Source organism: Saccopteryx bilineata, chromosome 5 (assembly GCF_036850765.1).
Source record: "Saccopteryx bilineata isolate mSacBil1 chromosome 5, mSacBil1_pri_phased_curated, whole genome shotgun sequence".
NCBI classification, from domain to species: Eukaryota; Metazoa; Chordata; class Mammalia; order Chiroptera; family Emballonuridae; genus Saccopteryx; species Saccopteryx bilineata.
The window spans coordinates 141,913,457-141,935,353 of record NC_089494.1 but is presented as its reverse complement, the minus strand read 5'-3'; the positions used below and the strand labels follow the sequence as shown (position 1 = coordinate 141,935,353).

The following is a 21,897-nucleotide window of genomic DNA, read 5'->3' as shown; positions in this document are numbered from 1 at the left end:
AGAAAAGGCTTACAGGGGCCCTTGCCTTTGTCCCCATCCGTTGAGATGCCAACAGAATACATTTGCCCAGTTTGGGATCATGATGAGGCTTCTCTCTAATGTGGCATTGCAACACTTGTGTGCTATTCTTTTCCTGGTCCCATGGTTATATAAGAGGAAGCTGATAGAAATTTGGAACATTCTGCGGGACCCATAAGTACTCATTGACTGGGGGTGGTTTATGGAAATTTGTTTCTTCTTCTCTCACCCCTGCTTCAGAGCCCTCTTTCTCTCCTTTTCTTCTCAGTGAACCTCTCGATCCAAAGACTAGCCAATTTAAATGGCTTAAACCTCTATGTCTTCCCTCCCTTAACCTCCTGCTTCCTGCATGTGTCTTCTGCTTCCATGAACCTGCAGAAATAGTCCTTGTAGAATTTGACATTGATCTCCCAACTCCTAAATCCTACAGATATATTTTCAGGTTTATTTTTTTTTAATTGATCACTTTGTGGCATTCCATACTGCTGACTGCTCCTCCACTGGAAGAGTCTTTATACCTTGATTTCCATAAGACCTCTCCTCCTTAATGATGACCCTAATCACTAGACCACCCCTTTGCCTTTCCAGCTTCCTCACATCTGCCTATCATTTCCATATTAGCCTTGCCTTCCCAATGTCTGTCTTGTCTTTCAAATCTCTCTGAGTAATCTCACTTGAGACTAATATTTCAGCTGACTTCTAATATTTGCTTCTGAATCCCAAATTATTATGACCTCTCTTCTGAATTCCTACCGATATTTCTGATAACTTCCAAGCACATCCAACTACAATACCTAAACTCAGCTATAATACACGTCAGCAGGTGTGAGAGGTCTTTAATTTCTTTGAAAATCTGATGAAAGATGCTCTTTTCCTAAATGTACAAATGCTTAACATTCTGCCTATAAGTTCAGGGAGTTCATGGACTGCCAGAAGCCCATCTCTAACCTTTAGGATTCATATACTCCAAGTTAATAACTTTTGTACTAGAATAAATAGATCCACTTGAAATCAGAGATTCTTCCATCTTATACTATGATATGGTCATTAGTTAACAAGTTCTTCTTGCTCAGATACTCTCCATTGTGCTCTGGAGCATGTTATTTATGCTACACCATAATTTTTGCACACATTTGCTCTGGTTTAGGTCCTTAGTCTGGATTCCAATTTTGGAAATTATGTTTTCACCTATTGATATCCATGTACTTCAAATGGCTAAGCTTAGAGGGATCATCACATTTACTAATTCCATTACTTTTGCAGGCCCTTTCAGTAAAATAACTGGCTATTTTATCTCCCCTTGAGAAGCTTTATGGTGTCCTTTCTCATGCTTTAACCTAGTGTAGCCCCCTCTCCTTTAAATATACCATGGTTTCCATCTATCTTTACTACAGAGGATATACAGTACATGTTGTTTGTGCACAATAATACCCTCTGGGTGAGCTCAAGTAGTTTGACCTGATACTTTGGAATACTAACCAAGCACAAGACAAAAGTTAACTTCTGTTGCTTAGCAGAACCCCCATTTTCCATGTAGAATGAGATTTATAGCTACCCTAACATAATTATACCAACTGCTGACAGCTGTTACAGTACAGATCTTTCACCTTTATCTTTTATTTATTTATTTATTTATTTATTGTATTTTTCTGAAGCTGGAAACGGGGAGAGACAATCAGACTCCCACATGCGCCCGACCCGGATCCACCCAGCACGCCCACCAGGGGGCGACGCTCTGCCCACTAGGGGGTGATGCTCTGCCCCTCCGGGGCATCGCTCTGTTGCGACCAGAGCCACTCCAGCGCCTGGGGCAGAGGCCAAGGAGCCATCCCCAGTGCCAGGGCCATTTTTGCTCCAATGGAGCCTCGCTGCGGGAGGGGAAGAGAGAGACAGAGAGGAAGGAGAGGGGGAGGGGTGGAGAAGCAGATGGGCGCTTCTCCTGTGTGCCCTGGCCGGGAATCAAACCCGGGACTCCTGCACGCCAGGCCGACGCTCTACCGCTGAGCCCACTGAGCCAACTGGCCAGGGCCTTTCACCTTTATCTTGAAGGTTTCATCTGTCACTGTAAAAGTTCACTTTGTGGAATTCAATTCATGCAATTGGAAACCTTTCTCTACCCTTAATGGCATAGTGTCCTTCCTTCTTAAATTGTTTCCACCTTTGGTGACTGTACAAACACTGGAAAAGTGAGCTGAATGATAAGCTAATCCAATGGGTGCACAGAAAGTTTAATTTTCTTATAGTCTGGTCTGGCAGCTTGATTCTTGGAGCCTCTAGAAAGATCAGTGATTGCACAAAGGTTCAAGCTTTCATTCTATCCCTATATCCCACCGAGTGGGCCCTCTCCTGATTGACAACCTCTCTCCATTCCAAGCTTTTGCAGGAGCAGAATTCCCCTTACTTCAGTAGTTTTCAAACTTTTTGAAGTCAGGGCAAATTTAAAATCCTACAAATAATTGTAGGCGCACTATATACAGATTTCTGAGGAATATGTTATAACAATTAAGTCAAATATTAAAGAAAAATATATCAAGTCCGAGCGTGCTTTCATGATAATTAAACAAAATAAATATGACAAAATTACATTATGACATTAAAAAACATTTTTATGTTACATTTTTTGAGTTATGCTTTTTAGAATTCATAAAAAAGAGGGGTTAAAAAATAAAAAAACAACAAAAATGTTATCTTTTTATATATATAGACACATTCTTAGTAAGATTTAGTAAACTCATCAGGTCCAGGTGCGAATGTGTTCAGTTTTTTTCATTCTTATGTTTATGAAAAACATGAACCTGATGTGTCCTAGTGATTTCTTCAATGTTTGGGCATATATTTGAAAAGCAAACTCTCATTTCCTCATCAATACATTGAAGAATTCCTCTCTTTTTACTCTTAATTGTGTTGAGGATAGAAAATCCTAATTCACATAAATAGGATGTTGAAAATCGTAGTAAAATGTTCAAAGCCTTTTTAGATATTGCCACATATTCTTCTTTTATAGAAATCCACAAGGCTTCAAGAGATAATTCCTTATGTTTAATCATCAATCTAAAACCCCACCATACATATCATTTTAACTTTACACCAAACAAAGGATAGAAGAAACTTGCCTCCAGTCTTTCCGGGGAACATGGGGGTAGTGTAAACAATCCAGCACCACAGCTTAACAGCCTTTTGCAACCTAATCAGGCAAGTGAAGTGGGGGGTTGGCCAGTCTTACCTTTTTGGTCTCCAACAGGCCCATTTACTCTGGAATACCATAGGGCACACCTGGAAATCTTCTAGGGCACACACTTTGAGAACCACTGCTCTAAGGAGTTCACACTGCCTTAGCCATAACATATGGGGCAGAGCTGCCCACTCTGTTGAGAACAAAAGACCGGCACAGAACCAGTCCTCTTCCCGAGGGCCAGTACTAGGGGACAGACTGGCATCGTCCTCATTTACCTGATTATTCTTTTCTATTTTTGTTGATTTTCTTACCTCTTAACGCTGTTTACTGGCCAGATCCACAATAGCCACCTCTTCTTTCTGCCTCCACGCTAGACTGTGCCTTGTTTTCAAGCCCTACCTGTATTTCTGTCTACTCCTTTTTATATCAACTCTTGCCTGCCTTGACCTCTCTTGCTAGACCCAGTCAAGTTCAGCATGCCTTGCTTTATTTTAAACATGCCTTGTTTACTATTACTAACAATAATAAACTCTATAAGCTTATAAGGATTAACAAAGTTACCTCCTAATTATATTTCTGTATTGAAATAAATGATTATGAAGGAATTTAAAAATAATTTTCCACAGTTAGAAAACTATGTTCCTTATACTTTTGTTAAGAATAATGTACCCATCAGTGTTCATTATAACTTTTTTTTTTTTTTACTTTTCATTATCATCAAAAAAGATTTTGTAGGCTGGGTAATACATTGGCATTACATGTTAAAAACACAGTTGAAACAAACACATAACTCAACTTTCTTTAAGCTTTGTTTATTGAGTCAAGTTTTAACATGTACAATATTTTGACCATGGAAAGCCCAAATCAGTATGCCTGGCATCAGGAGGAGGAAGGTGTTAATTATCACGTTGCCACGAGGTTTATGAACTGGCATTAACATCTCAGCAGGAGGAGAGGCAGCATAATAGTGACTTCTGCGAAGAGGTGAAGGAAAGCATCATTACACATAGATTTATTTTCAGTTACAAAACTTCAGGCTTTTTACTTTAGTGATACTAAAGAAATGTAATTTTTAAAGGACATTTCTCTGTTAATAGCATAATTACCTTGGCATCCTTATTATCTGCATAATTAAAATATAAATACTTCACTTCTTGGTGTAGCGATTCAATGAAGGTACTTGGTTACTATTTAATTCTTGTTTTAAATCTATTATAGACACTCTGCAGTAAACACTTTTGAGGTTTGGTGAACACAGCTGGATCTTGAGAACACTAGATCTCTCAGCAGAGTTGAGAGACTAATTGCCTACAGTATTTAAATTATTTTTAAAAATCTTTCCAGTAATGGCATATTTACTGTTTTTGTTTGTTTAATGCAACAATTGCATACTCCAAACCTAGTCTCTTCAAATTAATTCTTTTGGCCTGTTTTCTAGATAGAATCCACACTCAGGTGTTCTGTTTAGTAAAATTGACTTACAGCCATCAAGGAAGTCTTAATTATAAATCTAAACATTTTAGGTCAGAGACTCTGGAAAAATGTCAGATCTTGTTTATTCAGAAAAACTAATAAGGACTACATATATTTAAAAAACATTAGAAGCCACATTCTTGAGATTTAAGTATTAATCAAGCTTTTTAATGAAATCGTTATGGCCTGCCTGAATTCTAATTTTAAATGAAAGGAGCAAGGGATTAAAATGATGGGATTACAGGACATGGTGCGTGATTGGTTTAAGACGAATGAACAGAAGCATTAGTGATTTAGCTTGCGCCTGTTATGGCCTGATCGCTCAGCTACATCGTGTACCCAGGGAATGAAAGCCTTAAGTGTTTGCAAATATGCTGACACCAAAAGATGCCCTGCCTCTGCGAAAGGGGGCAAATGAAAAGTTATTGTTGAAGGGAGACAAGTCATGTATTAACTTTAAAATGGAAACCTAGTTGCAATCATTTCTGAAAATTTTTCTGCAAAACACAATTAATTAAAATATGTGTAAGCAATGAATTAGTTCTACATGTAGGTGTTATAATTTTATTAGTATCAGCATTTTTGCAGAGATTTTTATTTTAACAGAATATTTTTCCATTATATATCAGCATCCTAGCATCCTAATATCATACCTCACACATTCTTCTATTTTAATCATGTAAATTGACTTTATAAACGTTAATTAGTGGAGACTCAAACCTACAACAAAGTTTAATGAAGGAACTCTACATAAATTAGTAAAGAATTACTGGTAAACTGTTTCTTTTCAAAGTAGCCTTTGGTACTTCATATGGCATTAAAACTGAATTTGGTGCCTGGCCAGGTGCTGGCTTGAGCCTAAGCTTGAAGCCCAAGGTCACTGGCTTGAGTTAGGTGTCACTTGCTCTGCTGTAGCCCCCCCCCCCCCCCCCCCCCCCCCGTCAAGGCACATATGAGAAAGCAATCAATGAACAACTAAGGAGCCGCAACGAAGAATTGATGCTTCTCATCTCTCTTCCTGCCTGTCTGTCCTTCTCTCTGTCTCTGTCACAAAACAAACAAAAGAAACTGAATTTGGTTTAATATATGTTTTCTAGTAAATACTTTTTAATAAATAGTAACTTATTTAGAATTAACTATAGAACACAAAACAAAAATTTAGATTCTAATTTTATTTTATTTAAAATTTGCTATACTAAAGCAAATATTGTATTCAATTAAATTAGAATATTAATTGAATGCAGTATTTCATTCATTGACATTTATTTTACAAAATCAAATGAAATCAAGAGAAAAACATAAGGAAATGAGAAGAACATTTAAAATACTTTGGTTTTTAATTTAGTATTTTATAAAGGGGTGAATTATGGTATGTACTTAAATTCAGAATTTTACTTATTTTTAAATAAAGAACACCAGCCTATATGTATATGTTTAGATTATATTTATGATAATTTAGTAATTAATTATTTATATATTTGCTATGCTACATGTATTGTAACTTAAGGTAAAAAATGATTACAATTATTTTTATATAAGCTTATAAATTCCTTAAGAGTTGGAATCATAGTTTATTACTCATTTTTATTTTCTCTAGCTCACCAATTTGTACATCTTAGTTATTCTTCAAATGTTGGATTTGTCTTTAAAATAAACATCACATAAACAAGTGTTTGTCCTTAGTGAAAAGACAGCACGTCTGAACACAGTACAGTGCTGGGGAAATGACTGGTGTTAAACAAGTTTTTGTTAAATCTAAAACTTGCCTCTCTCTTATAACTTTCCTTGCCATAGTTGATATCATATAAGGGAATAGAAAAAGGAGCAATATCCATGATTTATTTTGCAGAGCCAGTGTGTTCTAAGGGTTAAATAGGTCTATTTTGTGTGTGTGTAGCTTATACTCTCTCTGACTGAAGCTAGCAAATACTTTGAATTTCTATCATATTTTGGACAGTTTTTGCAGCAAAATTCTGATTTTTTTTTTCTTTCGGCTCATGAAAGCTGAAAACAGAAAACTTTTTCATGAACAAGAGGTTGAAAAATGCCTTGTAGACCTTTTGGGGTCTGAAAACGACGGAACAAAAATTGCTGCCTCCCAGGCTATCTCAGCGATGTGTGAGAACTCGAGCAGCAAAGAGTATTTCAACCATCAGGGTGAGCGAACTCGAGAAAACGACTTTGTACACTTTTAGGTTACCATATTCTAGTTGATGTGGATGTTGGTAAAGTCACATTTATCTCTTTTTCCCCATAGGGATTCCACAGTTAGTTCAGTTGCTAAAAAGTGACAATGAAGAGGTAAGGGAGGCTGCAGCCCTGGCCCTGGCTAATCTGACCACCTGCAACCCTGCTAATGCGAAGTAAGTACGAAAAGACTCATTCAGCACTGCCTTATGTGGGATGGGATGTCTAACGGTGCAAAATGTGCTCATTCTAACATTTTGGCTTTCATGGAAGTTTACATATTTTTTCAGATCTTGGAATAAAATCCTTATGAAATCCTCTGGAACCCTTATGAAAATTAGCCATCAAGCTGTTTTCCAAAGATACAATCATGTGCCACATAGGGACATTTTGGACCATAACTGACAACATATATAATGGTGGTCCCCAAAGATTATAATGAAACTTAAAAATTCCTGTCCCCTAATGACTTCATAGCTATTGTAAAGTCATAGAGCAACACATATGTGGTGATGCCAGTCATAGAAAAGTACTGTATATCATATTTTTACTGTACCTTTTCTATATTTAGGTCCACACATACCATTAAATACACAGATACAATTTGTATTTGTACAGTATTCAGTACAGTAACATGCTGCGCAGGTTTGTAGCCTAGGAGCTGCTGTGTAGTAGGCCATAGCATCCAGGTGTGTGTAAGTGCATCCTATTATGCTTGCACAATGATCAAGTTGCTTAACAACACATTCCTCAGAATGTATACCATTATTAACCCTTTGAGTAGTATGAACATTCATGTACATCCTCGTGCCTCCTAACCATCCATTTTTTAAATTTTTATTTTAAAAATGTGTAAGGCAATATTTAAAAAGGCAAATGTATGTTCTTCTTGTTTCCATAAATTGGTTATCAAACAAACATGATTTTAAGTTAATAAAACTGGAAGTGGAAATAATTTCATTTTTTGAAAGAAAGAAAAACTCACCCCCAGGGATCAGCAAGCATGAAAAAAACTCACTACTCAAAGGGTTAAGTGACATATGACTATTATAAAATCTTGACTATTTGTGGGCTTGTTTGGAAAATGTGCAGGTCGTTTGATTCAGGTAACAGGTTAACTCCTGTGAAAGGTTCCAGTTCAAATAAAACTGGATAATGATGGAAATCTTAAAGATAACATATAACATTTGCTAAATCTAGAAAAAACTTGAAAGATCTATTTTAAATGAACAGAAACATTAAATAACTCTAGAATCATTTAAAAATTCAATTTAAAGCAACACATTACAGGTAAATACCATAAAGGTTGAAAGGAGTGCCTTCTATATTCCAAGCACAATATAAATCGTATGTGACTTATATTCATTGAAAATTTTAATTATTAATATAATTCATCAACTAATGAGGCAAATCAAGCTCTGCAAGGTTACCTAATTTTCCTGTGTACAAATATTTATTAAAATAGCTGAGCTGGAAATTAAATCCAGGTCTGTTGGACTCCAAAGTCTGTGTTCTTTTCTCTACAGAAGGTAAGATTGCCTAATAAAACAGCAAGAATTTCTTGGAGGCAACTTATAAAAATAAATAAAATAATTATTCTCCCTAGATCTCAATTGGCACATGTATTAGGGTACTCTAGAGAAATAGAACCCATAGGAGAAATTCATAGATATAGAAAGATAGATAGATAAATAAATAGATAATAGGTAGGTAGATAGATAGATAGATAGATAGATAGATAGATAGATAGATAGAGGTTTTATATATTGGCATTGGCTCATTCAATTATGAAGCCTGAGAAGTCCCACAATCTGCTCTCTGCATTCTGGAGAACCAGAAAGATGGTGTAATTCAGTGCAAGTCCAAAAGCCTGAGAGTCTCGGGAATCTTCTATTCATATTTCTCCTTATTTATTATCTGCAGAATAAAGGTCACTTAACATAGACAAAAATGTGAAAAAGCAATGAATAGGAATAAAAATAACTATTTGAAGACATAAGAAAACATGATGAGAATAGCCAGATTCACTTATTTAAAGTGATAGAAGGAGAAAGAAAAGTTAAATTATTTCAAGTGAGTGAAACAATCCCCACACAAAGAAATAGATAGCCTGACCAGGCGGTGGCACAGTGGATAGAGCGTCGAACTGGGATGCAGAGGACCCAGGTTCGAGACCCTGAGGTTGCCAGCTTGAGCGCAGGCTCATCTGGTTTGAGCAAAGCTCACCAGCTTGAACCCAAGGTCACTGGCTTGAGCAAGGGGTTACTTGGTCTGCTGTGCCACCCGGTCAAGGCACATATGAGAAAGCAATCAATGAGCAACTCAAGTGTCGCAACAAAAAACTGATGATTGATGCTTCTCATTTCTTTCCATTCCTATCTGTCTGTCCCTATCTATCCTTCTCTCTGACTCAATCTCTGTCTCTGTAAAAAATAAAAATAAAAAAAAATAAAAAAATAAAAATGGAGACCCTGGCCAGGTGAGTCAGTGGATAGATCATCATCTCAGTACACAGTGGTCATATGTCCAATCCCTGATCAGGGCACAAACAAGAAGCAACCAATGAGTGAGCAACTAAATAGGACAACTAAGTGGAGCAATAAGTTGATGCTTCTCTCTCTCTCTCCATCTATATCCTCCTCTTCCTCTCTCTCTCTCAAATCAATGGAAAAATAAAAAAAGAAAAGAAAAATAGAAGCCAAGAGCAATGAGTTGTATATAAAAATGTAATCCATTTAGTTCACTTGGACAACATTATCCATTCTATCTTGATTCACTGCTAATCTTTTTGACAGTTCTCAATTTGTCGTACTTTCTGGAAAGGAGAAAGTTCATTTTTAAAAGAGAAAATGCTATTGTCAGCTAAATTTTGTTATTTTTACCTGTACTCTTCTATCCAGTTTGTCATATCAGAGTTTTACAATATTTATGCAAGTACTGAGAGGATTATTGTTGGTTGACATTTTTCTGAGGGGCAGATCCTACATATTATAAGAATATTTAAGACTATTAAAGTATAACATTACTGCCATCTGTTGGATTTGATAGAGTTCGAGTTTTAAGTTATCCCAAGAATGGAAAGGGGTCGATGATTTTATTCCCCTTTGCCAACACCATCTACATTTTGACTACTGGTAAACTATGAAAGATTACAAAATATATATTATGATTATTGACTAGATCTTTTCAAAAGATACAATTATTTTAGGAAAGGAAGCACAATGAATAAAATAAAAAGCAAGAACTCTTAATTATTTTAATACCTATAGATAAATGAAAACTGCAGTTTTCTATAGAAAATACCCAATCAACTCTATTTTTCCACATAGACCACACTAACCCCAATTCTTCATCCTGTTCCATGCTGTCACTACAAAAAAACTGGGTGATGTCCCCAAATCTTAGAGACTCCTTTTACCTCATTTTTCCTGTTTGTTAATTTTTAATTCTTATGATATATCTCTTATTAATTTTCCATAACAGTAGCATATATAGTCGTCGTTTAAAATTTTTTTTGATTCATTGCTGGGCCACTGCTGGCCTCTACGATAAAAAAGACAAAGACTTTCTCTGTGAGACTGTCTTGCTACTGTGTGACACAGGGTCAGGACCACAACAAAGTAAAAGAGGAGACAGCAGTATACCCACAATGACCCAAGAAAGAGACAAAATGCTCTGCAACTATATGGATGTACATTTGAGAGCTTTAGAAACTTTTGAATGTTCTCATTATAAAAATAAAGCATTTGCTGAATCATTGTAATGCCTACTAACATTATTCATCAAGTACAAAAGCCATGCAATTTGTAGAGAAAATATTTAAAAGGTATGCAACCTATGGAACTTCCTACTGTAAGAACGTCAGGAAAAGGCAATTCTTGATTTATTCCCAGTGATGCGAAGCCTCCAGGACATTTCAGGATTGTTATGAAGGGCCTGAACTAAATGACTTCTTGAAATGTTAAATCTCTCTAGTGTGTACAGAAAGCATTTTTCAGGGCTTCTGTGTCTGTTTCTTCTTCATTCCTATCTTAGTAAATGGAGTTGGGGGAGGTCATATATATATTTTTATTTTTACTGTTTCTTTTCACTTCTTTCATTCTGTGGGTTTAAGTATAGATTAATACTATACCTTGGAATTGTCTATATTTTATTGTGCACATAAAGCTGTAGTGCAGGGAATTGATTGTCATTTTGAAGGGAAAATATCTCCACCTCTCTTAAAGTTGGCAAAATACCACATTTGCTTTCCTTTCTCCATTCCCTTAGAGGAAGAGATGGGACATCTACTGTTACAATGGCTAGAGAGGTGTACTATCATCCTTCAAAAATAAATTTTAATATCTGTTCCAGATCATACATCTTGGCCAATATGCACAGATTTACTTAGAGTATGTAATCTTGTTACTTAGAAAGCTTTTTTTTTTATTAAAGAAACATTGACCACAGAACTATTCTATGGTGATTTGCAAAATTAAAATACAGTCTTATGAAAAGTGAAAACTCATGTTATAGACTTGATGTGTCAGTTGGACTTAACAATGCACCTGTCGTGTAGTTACTGTCTTTGTTGTGGAGGGTTTTTCACAGGGAAGAATTCTCAGTTCCATTCTCTTCCAACAGTGAGAGGAACTGTGTCTTCACACTGACCCCTAGTGGCAGTTTGGGAGGAAGTTGGGGGAGGGGCAAAAAAGGTAATGGAAGAATTGCTCTGCACACTCATTTAATTTGAAACACTCTCAGTGTGTCTTTTAGACATTTTTATTTTTAAACATTATTAGAAGATAGTGATCTGGAAAGCATTCAGTTGGAATGCTTTCAAAGAAATGTTCTACTGCTAAATGTGTGTTAAGAGATGTTTAGGTTTGTCATTGTTCTTTCTTTAAGGTGCAGTCACTTCAGAATGTATTGCCACATTCATTGTTCTGGTGGCTGAATATCTGCTGTACTCTATAACCATAAAGTATAAATAGGCTAAAAAACAGAGATTAATCTCATTGTTATTGTAGTTATTCTATTGATTTTTTGCTCTTGACTTTGTATAATCGGAAAGATCATTTTGTTTTAAAATTCTTATTTATATAGCTTTGTTGAAAGATGCTTTATTCTTTGAATTAGAATGCTCACAACATGAATATCCTGCAAGATAACAAGCTAGTTTCAAATATTTCAAGTTCAGATTCATATCAAGGATGCTTCAAGCTTTTGTATTACAGATGATTCCTTTAAAAACTTATAAAGTGTTGGACCTGGCCAGTTGGCTCAGTGGTAGAGCATGGCTTGGCGTGCAGGAGTCCCGGGTTCGATTCCCGGCCAGGGCACACAGGAGAAGTGCCCATCTGCTTCTCCACCCCTCCCCCTCACCTTCCTCTCTGTCTCTCTCTTCCCCTCCCGCAGCCAAGGCTCCATTGGAGCAAAGATGGCCCGGGTGCTGGGGATGGCTCCATGGCCTCTGCCTCAGGCACTAGAGTGGCTCTGGTCGCAACAGAGCGACGCCCCTGTTGGGCAGAGCATCGCCCCCTGGTGGGCATGCCGGGTGGATCCCAGTCGGGCGCATGCGGGAGTCTGTCTGACTGCCTCCTCGTTTCCAGCTTCAGAAAAATACAAAAAAAACCCCAAAACTTATAAAGTGTTATTTACTACTTTAAAAGGCGTCTGAAATGAATAAGTAAAATAAACGGGCACAATCAATATGGTAAACTTAAGAATTATTTCTGTGTTATTTCTATCCAAGTTTACTGAATGGATGCTTCTCCTCTGCCTGATGAAATGCTGTTGTGACATAAGCTATCCTGAACTGAGAACGTCATTCTGAATTTGAAGAGATATAGAGCATGAAAAGCTGGATTTTGCAATAAGACCAGTTAACTCCGTATCCCTATTTTGTGTCAGCTGATGCCCACTTGACCTTCACAACATGAACTCTGTTAGCAACCAGTTTTGTGAGGCTAGCTGAATCCCATGAAATGTTCAATTAGAAGATTATCTGTGTGCTTTTAATACCTAGAGAGTAGAGGGTGACATTTGCATAATGGTATTTTAAAGTTACTGGTACCTCTTTAGGGTTTCATTTCTAGCATTACTGATTTTCAGAGGAAATGTCTTTATATTTTGTGAGTCCTCTCTCACTTGAAGTTTTAAGCAGTACTTTAAAAACCTACATAAATTCCATTTTTACTCATCCCTGGCCTTTTATATTAGCCTTTCCCCAAGATTTGCCTTCCCTCTGGAAATGGCCATTATGGCTCAGTAATTACAGATAAATGGAAAGACTTGGGTGGGATTCCTGAGGAAACCGCCCCAGCTCTAGCCTGCAGGTGTTGGAGATTTGGCTTTCTAGCTCAGAAGTTGTCAGAAAATGAAAATTTCACACACACATGCAAATTTGGGCACATGATCATATTTTTTCATTATCCAATAAATTATGACAGGAGATAGGGGAATCCCTCCCTTGTAGCTCACAGTGTCAAAAAATGATGAGGACAATTGCTGACACATGTGTAGCAGGCACTGAGCTAAGTGCTCGAAATGGAATATATCATTACGTCCTGAAAACAGTCCTATGAAGTAGGAAATATTACTTCATGTCCATTTTGCCGACAAAGAAACAGAGGCGCGTCTTTGCTCAAGGTCACTGAGGTGGGCTGGATACTCACTCTGAGGTAGCCTGCCTGCTACATGCAAAGGGAGCTTGCAGGAGTTGAAGCTCCTAGTTTATCCCTTCTTGCAGCTTCTCTCTGTGTCTTCCGCTCAGTGCCTCTTGGACTCAACTTCTCCAAATCTTTCAAACCAAATGTTTCCCTTTGCCTTTCTGACCTCTTAGAATCCTTCCTGACTGAGAGGGCCAGGGCTCCTTGAATTTCAATAAGAACCTTTGAAGGAGTGAGTTTTCTTCCTCTCCTTTCCTTCCTACCCTCCTTCCATCCTCCTCCCTCATTCCCCTTCCCCAATCTCTCCTCTCCCCTCTTCTTTCTCTTCCCCCTCTTATAAAGAGTTTTAAAAAGGCAAAAATAAAAATATATTCAATGAATGGTAAAATTTTTTTATTATGCTCTAAATCAAAGTTGTCTGCCTCGTTTCTCATTCCCTGAGGAATGATGGAGTGAGCCAAGTAGATTCTATCCTTTTTCTTTCCATAGAAAATACTCTACTTTTTAACACTTAAGAGAAATGATAATCTTAAAAAAAAAGAAAAGAAAAGGTAATGCACTAATAGTCAGAACACCAGGGGTTTTTTTTACTTTTTTATTTTTATTTTCTGATGCTCCTCTCTCTTTCTCTTTTTTCTTTTTAATTGATTTTAATTTATGTGTTTACATAGATTCTAGTGTTGCCCCAAATGCACCTCCCCTCCCCCATATTCCCCTCAACATCTCCCTTGCCCCCTCTCCCCATCTCGCCCTCCTCCCTTCCCTTCAGGTTTATCCCATCCTATCATCCCCTTTCCCTCTCTTCTCTTTTCCTCTGGTCCCTTTGATCCCTCCTCTGTCTCAATTCCATTCCTTAGTTCACATTGTTCATTGGATTCCTCAAATGACAACTGTGGAAACCAGTATGGAGATTCCTCAAAAAATTAAAAATCGAACTGCCTTTTGACCCAGCTATCCCACTTTTAGGAATATACCCCAAGGACACCATAGCACTGTTCCAAAAGGAGAAATGCACCCCCATGTTTATGGCAGCATTGTTCACAACAGCGAAGATCTGGAAACAGCCCAAGTGTCTTGTCAGTGGATGAGAACACCAGGGTTTTGATCCTGTGTCTGTTGATTGAATTGCTTCACGAACAGGTTTTTAGACTATCTAAAATTTACCTTTTTAAACTATAAAACAAACAATAAAAAGTGAATCTAGACTATCTATTACATTTTGTGCCTCTAAGTAATACCCTCCAACCAGTATCAGAAGGAGCCTGGCACACAACTTTTTCTAGGAACTGGATGGGATCACACTTTACTACTACTATTACCATCTCAACCCTAGAGCTGTGGAGTGTCTTACCTCTGCACTTGGGCTTCTTTGTAATTATTTCACCATTACTTGGGTGTTCTTTACGTGCCAAACACACCAAGCTAGGCCGTGGGGATAATATATAGTTGGGAACACGACAAAGGGCCCATGAAACTATTTTTTGTAAAGGTTATTTCAGAAGTAAAAATACTATAGAGTAAATAAAGCAGCACAATCTCATAGAAAGGGCACACAGGACCCCACGGCTGTGAAAGGAGTCACAGGAAATGGCCCAGAGCTCATCAAAGAAGGCCTCTCAGAAGTAATGTTAGAGCTGATGAGAATAAGCCAGTCTTGGCAAGTGCCAGGGGTTTGGTATTTGCTGTCACACTAGAGCATTCAGCATCCTTCTTATTTAGTTAAGAAAATCAACAATATGGTACCTCTAATTACTTTGGGACTGTGTCTCTTGTCATCTACAGATATGTAAATAGACTGATTTCCAGGCTAAACAGAAACATTTGGTAACCGCAAAAGCCATTTATTATGAATATTATAACACCTTGACCATTATCCCTATTCTATCAGGAGACAAGTCAGCCATGTAAAATGAAGACAGTTGTTCCTTCCTGATGGCAGCTGGTTAATTATTAGCAGGCATTCCAGCTTTTGAAACAGAAGGTGGCGTGTATAGAAGTGAAGTAGTGTGATTGAACAGATAGGTCAATAAGGATTCCATGTCACTTGTAAGAAAATTACATTTGATTTCCCTAGAGAAAAATCTGTGTGCTGTTTGTGGAAGTTAGCATGCGCTGGTCTCTCTGCAACTAGCATTTCTCTTGAGAAACCATGATGTCACAGCAACTATAGCAGAAAAACACATTCTGCAAAATCATGCCTGCCAAGTGAATCAGTATGATAGAAAGACTGGTCTCACATACTCGTAAATAATTTTTGCATTTTTATTATTTTGCTCTAGGATGGAAAACTTCATGAACTTGTTTCTGTGGCTGGGTTTTACTTTAATAATAATAATTATGATAATTATTACTTTAAAATGCTTTGTTTCAAGCATTTGCCTGCAACTAATTGTGCTTCTCTTCCTTACCACTGATAAGCTTCTCTAAATAATATTTCTTAAAAGGGGGAAAACTCTCCTGGCTACCTTTTGTCAACCCTGGAGTTCCACTGGAGTCCCAGTCCCCTGCAGCTGGAGGCTGCCGTGGGGTCAGCGTTGTTTTTGACTCTGAAATTGATCAATTTAAGGAACATGTTAGACATCTTGGATCATTACCTTTGCTGAAAAGCTGGCTGAAACAGGAGTCAGGAATCCTGTTCACAGCATTCCAAGTCTGTTGGTGATAACCAGGAGACCTGCTTCTCATAATGGCTATGTCCCAGCCCGCACACCTGCACAGACACACTGGGAACCCGCAAGGTTGAGCACACCAGTCCTGCGGGGCTGCTGCAAACGCACCTCTCCTGACTGCTTGCAGTGTGTCTGCTGCCAGTCAGTCTTCCTCGGTGTGACTGGGCTCACAGAGACACAGGAAGAATCATACTGGTGAGAATGGTTGCGATCACTGTTAACAAACAAGGTTCCGATTGCCTAAATCACCATCTGCTCCACCAGGTTCCACATAACACCCCGTATGCGGGCTCTGTTAAACAGATTTCTGTATTGCCCAAGGTCACCCTTTAGTCATGTGTTAGACAAGAACCTCAAAATTGCAGCCAGGATTAAATTCTGAGAGGCACCAAATAATGTCATGTGATGATACAACCACAATAGGGTCAAGAATGTCTGCAAAGACGAAATATAGAAATCCCTCGATGTATGAAATGAGCACATCCTTAAAAAGTTGTCCAAAGTTCAAGACTTCATTTATTAAATTCCATATGAAAGTTACTTCATGATACAATGACAGAGGTATTGGGGGTGGGGAGGAAATCGCCTGACCCCAACAACAACTGTCAATGATAGAGGTATGGAGCCCAATTTGGTTGGGTCCTCTCCTCTTGATTCTTGCAGACTTAAAGTTGAGTTGACTACTTTTTCCTCACCCCTTCTCAACACCCACAGAGGGTTTCTTCACTACTCCATTTGAGTTGACCCAAGTCAATTAAAATATATTGACTTATCAGCACTGGGGATAGAAATAAGACTCAAACACTGCTTCTCAGAAGTAGGTATCAGGTGCAGACAGCACGGAGGAGGGAGTGACTAACAAGGAGAGGTAGTGCTGGTCACAGATAGCTTCACAGAGGAAGGGTGACTGAGGACCTGAAGGCTGACCAGGGCTCCTCGGGCAGAGGGGCGGGAGCGGGAGGGAAAGGGGTTTGGGGCAAAGGGAACATGAGTGCAAAGGCACACAGACGTGAAGTCACAGTATTTTCAGTGAGCTGTAAATAGACTGTTTGTGTAACTGGATTTTTTCATAATAATGTTCTTAGTGCTCACAATGGAAGTGCTTTTTACACTGTGGGGCTTGGGTGCTTCTTGAAAAACTTGGTGCTGAATTCCTTTCCATGACAAGTGCTATAAAATAATATTTCAAGATATCTGCTATTCTCTGTGAGCATTTGCGCCAAACCTCATTTTTAAACAAAATTAAGTATATATATGTTGAGCAAATAAATGCTCCGAGCTCATGTTAAAGAAAAGCCCTAACCTAGTTTTGAGGTCAAGAAATGCTCCCTTGAGACATTTCTACAGAAACATGAATGGTCAGTGGGAGGCATGGCTGACTGACTCAGTGGGTTTGAGCGTCATCCTGACACGCCAGGTTGCGGTTGATCCCTGGTCAGGGCACATGCAAGAATCAACCAATGATGGCATGAATAAGTGGAGCAACAAATTGGTATTTGTGTGTGTGTGTGTGTGTGTGTGTGTGTGTGTGTGTGTGTGTGTTTGTTTCTCTCCCTTCCTTCTCTCTTCATCTCTCTCTCTAAAAATCAATTTAGAAAATTAAAAAGAGAGAAAGAAAGATAAATGGGAGTATCAAGGGGGAAGAGTGTCAGAAAGTGAGAACAGCCTATGGGAATACCCTGAGGTGAGAGAGAGCCTGGGCAGTCGCGGGCACAGCCAGCCAGAGGTGTGGCAGGGAGCTGGGCAGGTGCGGGAGGCAGGCGTGGCTCAGGCACAGCCAGCCAGAGGTGTGGCAGGGAGCTGGGCGGGTGCGGGAGGCAGGCGTGGCTCAGGCACAGCCAGCCAGAGGTACGGCAGGGAGCTGGGTGGTGCGGGAGGCAGGCTCGCTCAGGCAGGGCCCGGAGGTCACGGGAGCGATCTGTAGCTACATCTGAGCAATGGGAAGCCATGGGAGTTCTAAGCAGGGGAGCAATATGATTATATTTGTTATTTTAAAAGATCACTTTAGCTGTAAGATGGAGAAAGGATTAGAGAGGAAGAAGAGGGCCCTGTCGGGACAGGGTTTACACTAATTCACAAGAGAGTGTAGTGAATCGGGTTCAGTGGGAGAGATGGAGATGGGGAAAAGGGAGAGATCTGAGAAATAGGAAGGTAGAAAACAGTCAGGACTTGGTAGTAGATTGAATACACATGACATGTCAAATTTGACTTCTTTTTACATATATCAAATGACACACAGATGTTTTGTACATTCCCTTTTTTTAATTTTAGCTTGGTTCTTTTTTCAGTTAACATTTTAAACTCTTACTTGGTTAAACTCCAACTGGATGGAGACTAATGATGGTAAATATCAGAAAATAGTTTCAGACTATTGCGATGACATATGGCCTTATAATTCTGGATTTTGTAACAAAGCAGTTTGACTTCTGTCCCATTTATTTGCATAATGCTGTATTATCCAGGAAACTGAAATGTGTTTTAAAATATGACAGGCTTGAGCTTGTATAGATAGATATAAGAGAGGGAAAAATAAAACAGAATGTCTTAGGTTTGAAAGATAAAATTAATGCAATTCTTTTTTTTTAAGTACAAATTCTGCACTCTTTACAACTGAAAATAGTTTCTTAGGTAAGAATACTAGCTTGATTTTCACCACAGTAATTTAATCACAGTGATGCCTTCACACGTCAGCAGAGCCGCACATCAGTCCCCGGCGGTATGGACACGTGGTGCAGGTTCCTCTGGGCACCCGTGATTCGTCTTCCTGTGCTAACAGCTATGTTCGATTTAGTAAAAGCTGTCTTCCACTGTGTACTAGAATCTCTGGTTTTTTAAACAGCTAGGTTTTTATGGACTTCCCTTTACTGCCCCCATAAAGAGCAAAGAAAAGAGCAGAAGGTGGATTATAAATAAGACAAAGCCAAACATGACTGTCCAGGGGAAAGGCAAAGACAAAACCCGAGCAGAGGCTGTGAGCAGAGGCTCACCTGTGCAAGTTCCCGTGTCTTCATGACAAAACCCGAGCAGAGGCTGTGAGCAGAGGCTCACCTGTGAAAGCTCCTGTGTCTTCATGACCCCATTTATTTATAAACAAGAGAGATTATGACGACACAGCATGACCCTATGGACTCACTGAAAATTTCCCAAACCCCCTGATACACACAAAAGACAAAGCCTTTGAGAATTTATTGGAATGCATTTACCTGATATACTTCTGGCTTCTGTCATGGATGCCACTTAAGTACCACTGCTGTGTCCTTACTCTCCAAGATGTTTTAAAAATTGAATATTGTCAAAGGAAAAACCATCAAGTGACAAAGGACTTGTGCATTTTAGCCAAGGTATGTTTATCATGATTAAAAACTAAAAAGTATTTGGTACAAGGAACTGATTGCATTAAGTACCTGAAAAGTAAGTCAAAGGAAAAAAAAAGACTTGTTTTGAAAAGACTAAAGTATATATTAATTAATTAGAATATATTTATTATTTAATATTCTTACTGAAAAAAATTTTAATTCAATGATTTAAATTTGAGAAGTCTCTGATAAACATATGAGAGGCCCCCCAATTTTTCCTTATTTGTAAAATCAGAAGATGACCATGTCAACCTGACCGGGCAGTGGCACAGTGGATGGAGCATCGGACTGGGATGCGGAGGACCCAGGTTCGAGACCCTGAGGTCACCAGCTTGAGCACGGGCTCATCTGGTTTGAGCAAGGCTCACCAGCTTGGACCCAAGGTCGCTGGCTTGAGCAAGGGGTTACTCAGTCTGCTGTAGGCCCACGGTCAAGGCACATATGAGAAAGCAATCAATGAACAACTAAGGTGTTGCAACGAAAAACTGATGATTGATGCTTCTCATCTCTCTCCGTTCCTGTCTGTCTGTCCTTGTCTATCCCTCTCTCTGACTCTCTCCCTGTCTCTGTAAAAAAAAATTAAAAAAAAGCTGACCATGTCAATTAATAATAAGAGAGAATTAAAAGTGAAATTATTTTAAAAGTGTTTTATTCCCTAAGCAAGGAATTAAATGCTAGCCCTCAAGTTATCATAGTGAGATGCAGAGCCTTTCTCCCAATATTTTTATATAAATAAATTTGGGTTAAATGTCATGTAAGCAAATTTTGGTTTTAAGGGATGCCTTCCCAGAGATGGCACTATTGGTTAAATGTACACCAATTGTGGGAGAAATGGAACTAGGCACCGCCTTTGCCTTGGTATCAGGATGGTGTGTTTTCTGGATGGATTTATGTAAACCAATGGTGGGAGGTACCTTCAACGTTAATACCAACCTAGGCCTTTATTCTTCAGAACTGCCACCTCTTATCATTTCTGTCCCCACTTCTTGCTGTTCAGGTTCTTTCAGAGCTAGTTTGTGCCACAATCATAGAATCCTTTCACATAGAGTTACCAGTCTCCTTATTGAGAATTTGCTTTTTGGACAATTGTGATAACCTCTTTTCGTAAGGTTGTTAATTCTTCTTTACTGTTGGCAAATTAAAGTGACAGTGCAAATTAAATCCACTTCATCAGAATACAAGATGATGGGCTAAATTGTATAGCATCACTTTAAAAAGTTATGGTTATTGCCCTGGCCGGTTGGCTCAGTGGTAGAGCGTCAGCCTGGCGTGCGGGGGAACGGGGTTCAATTCCCGGCCAGGGCACATAGGAGAAGCGCCCATTTGCTTCTCCACCCCCCCTTCCTCTCTGTCTCTCTCTTCCCCTCCCGCAGCCAAGGCTCCATTGGAGCAAAAATGGCCCCGGCACTGGGGATGGCTCCTTGGCCTCTGCCCCAGGCGCTAGAGTGGCTCTGGTCGCGGCAGAGCGACGTCCGGGAGGGGCAGAGCATCGCCCCCTGGTGGGCAGAGCATCGCCCCCTGGTAGGCGTGCCGGGTGGATCTCGGTCGGGCGCATGTGGGAATCTGTCTGACTGTCTCTCCCCATTTCCAGCTTCAGAAAAATACAAAAAAAAAAAAAAGTTATGGTTATTAATATAACCCTAAGTGAAAAAAATGTGTCAATATGAACTTAAAAGAGATGTTGATGTTATTGCTTTTATTGTCTTGATTACCTCTATTCCCGTGATACTTTAAATGGATTCTTAACACACGATTTTGGGTCTTCCTTGAAAACCAGGATGCTCTTTATATCTTATTGCTTGGAACATCTCTGATTTGAAGCCATTCCAAACATTATAGCACATAATTAAATTGTCCTCCTCTCATTAAAATGATCTATTTTTTTATTTTTACTATTTTATGAGCTTTTAAAGAATTTACGAAACAAGGACTATATAAAGTAGGGTGTTCTTAAAGAGATTTTGTCTTTCTAATTGTGAGAAAATGTTAATATATCAATGGATAATTGTAGTCTTTTTATACTAGAAATTAGAACTTTAACAACTGAATATGCTCACATTAGAGAAATTATCTATTTATGTCAATGTCATGACTTTGATTTTTGATGTTTAATTTGTAAAAAACAATATTTGCATGCAAAATGGTTTGCTACCTTCAAATGTGTTAACCTCTTACTCTAATTAGCAACCTAATCTGAAAAAGAAAAAGATGGACTATAGAATTTTAACTTAATCCAGAGTTCCCATGCTCACTCATTCCTCCTATTTAAAGCTTTGTTAGGAATATTTTAATAGATTTTCTTTGAATAGAACTGCCTGGTCTCATAAGTATCACTGAGTTAAGAAATGAAGAGCTATAGAAGGGTTTCT

General features: G+C 38.6%; 1 protein-coding gene across 4 annotated transcripts in view; it reads left to right on the top strand.

Annotated features, from left to right (window-relative positions):
* ARMC3 (armadillo repeat containing 3) overlaps window positions 1-21,897 on the top strand; it is a 110,717-nt gene that overhangs the window by 48,682 nt on the left and 40,138 nt on the right. For all 4 annotated transcript variants that reach the window (XM_066279573.1, XM_066279574.1, XM_066279572.1 and 1 more), the window contains exons 9-10: window positions 6,671-6,823; window positions 6,924-7,029. In XM_066279573.1, the coding sequence (XP_066135670.1) occupies window positions 6,671-6,823; window positions 6,924-7,029 (259 nt within the window). The remainder of the gene's footprint in view (window positions 1-6,670; window positions 6,824-6,923; window positions 7,030-21,897) is intronic.